Source organism: Sander lucioperca, chromosome 24 (genome assembly GCF_008315115.2).
Source record: "Sander lucioperca isolate FBNREF2018 chromosome 24, SLUC_FBN_1.2, whole genome shotgun sequence".
NCBI classification, from domain to species: Eukaryota; Metazoa; Chordata; class Actinopteri; order Perciformes; family Percidae; genus Sander; species Sander lucioperca.
This window is the reverse complement of record NC_050196.1, coordinates 19,989,032-19,991,653: the sequence shown is the minus strand read 5'-3', so window position 1 is coordinate 19,991,653 and position 2,622 is coordinate 19,989,032. Positions and strand designations below refer to the sequence as shown.

General features: G+C 46.0%; 1 protein-coding gene across 1 annotated transcript; it reads right to left on the bottom strand.

Annotated features, from left to right (window-relative positions):
• Nucleotides 1-1,601: 1,601 nt before the first annotated feature.
• LOC118494502 (thiamine transporter 1-like) lies at nt 1,602-2,176 on the bottom strand. Its single transcript, XM_035998796.1, has 2 exons — nt 1,952-2,176; nt 1,602-1,830 (listed from the first exon to the last, which is right to left on the bottom strand). The coding sequence occupies exons 1-2, from the start codon at nt 2,066-2,068 to the stop codon at nt 1,705-1,707; spliced, it is 243 nt and encodes an 80-aa protein (XP_035854689.1). The 5' UTR covers nt 2,069-2,176; the 3' UTR covers nt 1,602-1,704.
• Nucleotides 2,177-2,622: the final 446 nt, after the last annotated feature.

The following is a 2,622-nucleotide window of genomic DNA, read 5'->3' as shown; positions in this document are numbered from 1 at the left end:
ATCTGTAGCCCCGCCTTAGATCTGAACATAGACAGTATATAAGAGTGGACCAACAGATCCCGTTGCTCTGGACGGAGACCAGTGAAGGATATTAGAAGCACTTTTCCGGTGAGCGCCGAGCGTTACTGCGCAGCCTCCAACTGAGAGAGACGACGTAAATGTGACATGAGCAACCTGTCTGAAAGTTGTAAGTCTTCTGGTAGCTGTGCCAAGAGAAATCTCAATCATTCCCAATCTTGCAGAGACGGAGAGCGTAGGTATATGTAAGGAGATAACATAGGCACAGGCTAATTATTGCTAACTAAAATGCTAGTTAACATTAGTAATTAAACTTAAACAGCTAATGTAAGTCGAAACTGCCTGCAAGCTTCTCCTGTACTATACGGTAAATCCTCTACTATGCGACAGTACGTCCCGTGGTTATGACACAATCGTTAGCCTATTTTTACAAAAACGTCTGCTACGGAGCCATAACGTGAGGTACAAGGTAATGGAGCTTTTTATACATTGTCGTGTTTCTTTAGAAATAAACAATGGACAAATGAAATCTTTAAACGCTTCAGATGTAAAGTTATTCGCTGTCAAAGTGGCGTCAAAATGAATGGCAGTCAATGGAATGCTAACGGGGGGTGAGTGCTTATTAGCATCAAAATGGCGCCATAGGAGGTTTGGGTTGTGAGGAGACGCTTACCCCCTTGGATCTGAAGCTCCCAAGCTCCGCCTACATCATGTCGAGTTGGTCCCTTCTTATATAGCCTACTGTCTATGGTCGGTCCAGTGAGTTCACCGAAGCAAACTAGTCCCTTCCATATACAACCAAACATGGATGTACTGTAGCTGTAGGCCTATCCCTTCTTGCCTCGATCACAAATGGCTTCCAGGCCCATTTGCTTCGCTGTTTGCTCCGCTGTTAGCTCCGCTTTTAGCTCCGCCGTTAGCTGTTAGCTCCGCCGTTAGCTTCGCTGTTTGCTGCTAGCTCCGCTGTTAGCGTGTGAAGCTAACGCCACAATTCGCCAACTGCTCTGTGTAACAGAAGCTGCTCTTTTAACACCCCTGCTCTGTGCATTCACATATGAGAGCAGCGCTTGTCTCCCATATCACACTACTAGCTGATTGTCTTATTTTGTTTACAAGCTCCAGATGGAGGCTGGAGATGATGTGGGGTAGCCTACTTATTGTTTACATCTTACTTTATACGCTTCAGGCTGTTGTAGCTAGCTCAGGGGACAGACTGGATGACACTAGGTGCTAGGTGGTACAGCCTGAGACATGCACAATAAAAAAAATTGCCTTCTGCATTTTTGTTATGCTTTTCCCTCCATTGTACCGAACCGTGATGTCTGAACCGAGGTATGAACCGAACCGTGACTTCAGTGTACCGTTCCACCCCTAACAACCATATGATATGTCAGGGCTGTGTTTGTTAGCTTGTTCTTCTGCCACTTCAACTTTAATTAATCCATCTTGAGGTATTTTAATAAGTGTAGGCAAAGCCACAGCGAGTAGCCTGCAGTCATTATACAGAACAATACAATGAAAAAAACTATGTGGTTAAAGAGATTAGAGAAGCTCACCTTGTGGGGTCACTGTGCTGACTCACCTATGGTGCTTTAGTATGTGAGAAGCTAAACAAGATCTATCATTATAATGTATATCCTATCTGCATCAGATGGTATCCCTGATTGGAGGAGAGTCTGACTCTGTTTAAGCTTGGCTGTTGGCCAGGCCCTCCTCCTCTTGTTTGGAGTGTCTCCTGTAGGCCAATTTGTAAAGCCCAGCAAGGAGAAAGACCATTGAAATTACAGCAAAGTAGCCGCCATAGATGAGGTACTGAGGGAAGGAAACAAGACAACTATCAATCAAATCTACACTGCGGGAGGTGGATAAACAGCATGGGTGTCTCCATGTATGTTGTCATAGGCAACTAAGGGGGCTTGTTGTACCGCCTCACCTGAGTGAAAACATCGAGGCCGAGGCCAGCTGAGTCCACCACCACCACAGTGAGGAGAGACTGCAGCAGCAGGGCCACGAAGGTGTTTACTCCAAACACCAAGGCGTAGCGATGCATATTGAGACTAGCTGCAATCTGATATCTGAAGGGTGACAACAGGAAAATAAAAATATGTGAAGAACATTTAGATCTGTAGTACAGTGTCTCTCTTTTATATTTAATTGTAAAGGTCGAATATGTAATACTGACAGCTAGCATTTGAAATGGTTACGGCAGCCCAATTTCAAAGTACTGAAAAGAGTCGTCTCCCCCGGCCCCTCCTCCCCAGCGTTGAAGTTCACGGGAGTTGCCATGAAGCCAGGAGGGTGGGGAGGAAGCAGAAGCAGGGACGCCGGCCGGGCATGCTAGCCCGGCTAAGGAAACCACAACGATCGACACGGACAAGACTCCTACTCACCAACGCCAGATGGATTGCACACTAAATGGATATTTATGTTACAAATACACACGGGACTGCAGCGTGATGATTATTACCGGAGCCTGGCTGAACACACTCACTCATTCCAGACGGCAGCTAGCAGCTAACAGGGTATGTGCATTTCAACAATGGCTAAGTTGCTAAACGCATCTTGTTGTCATGTAAGGGCCCTGTTCATGTTGCACAGACATTT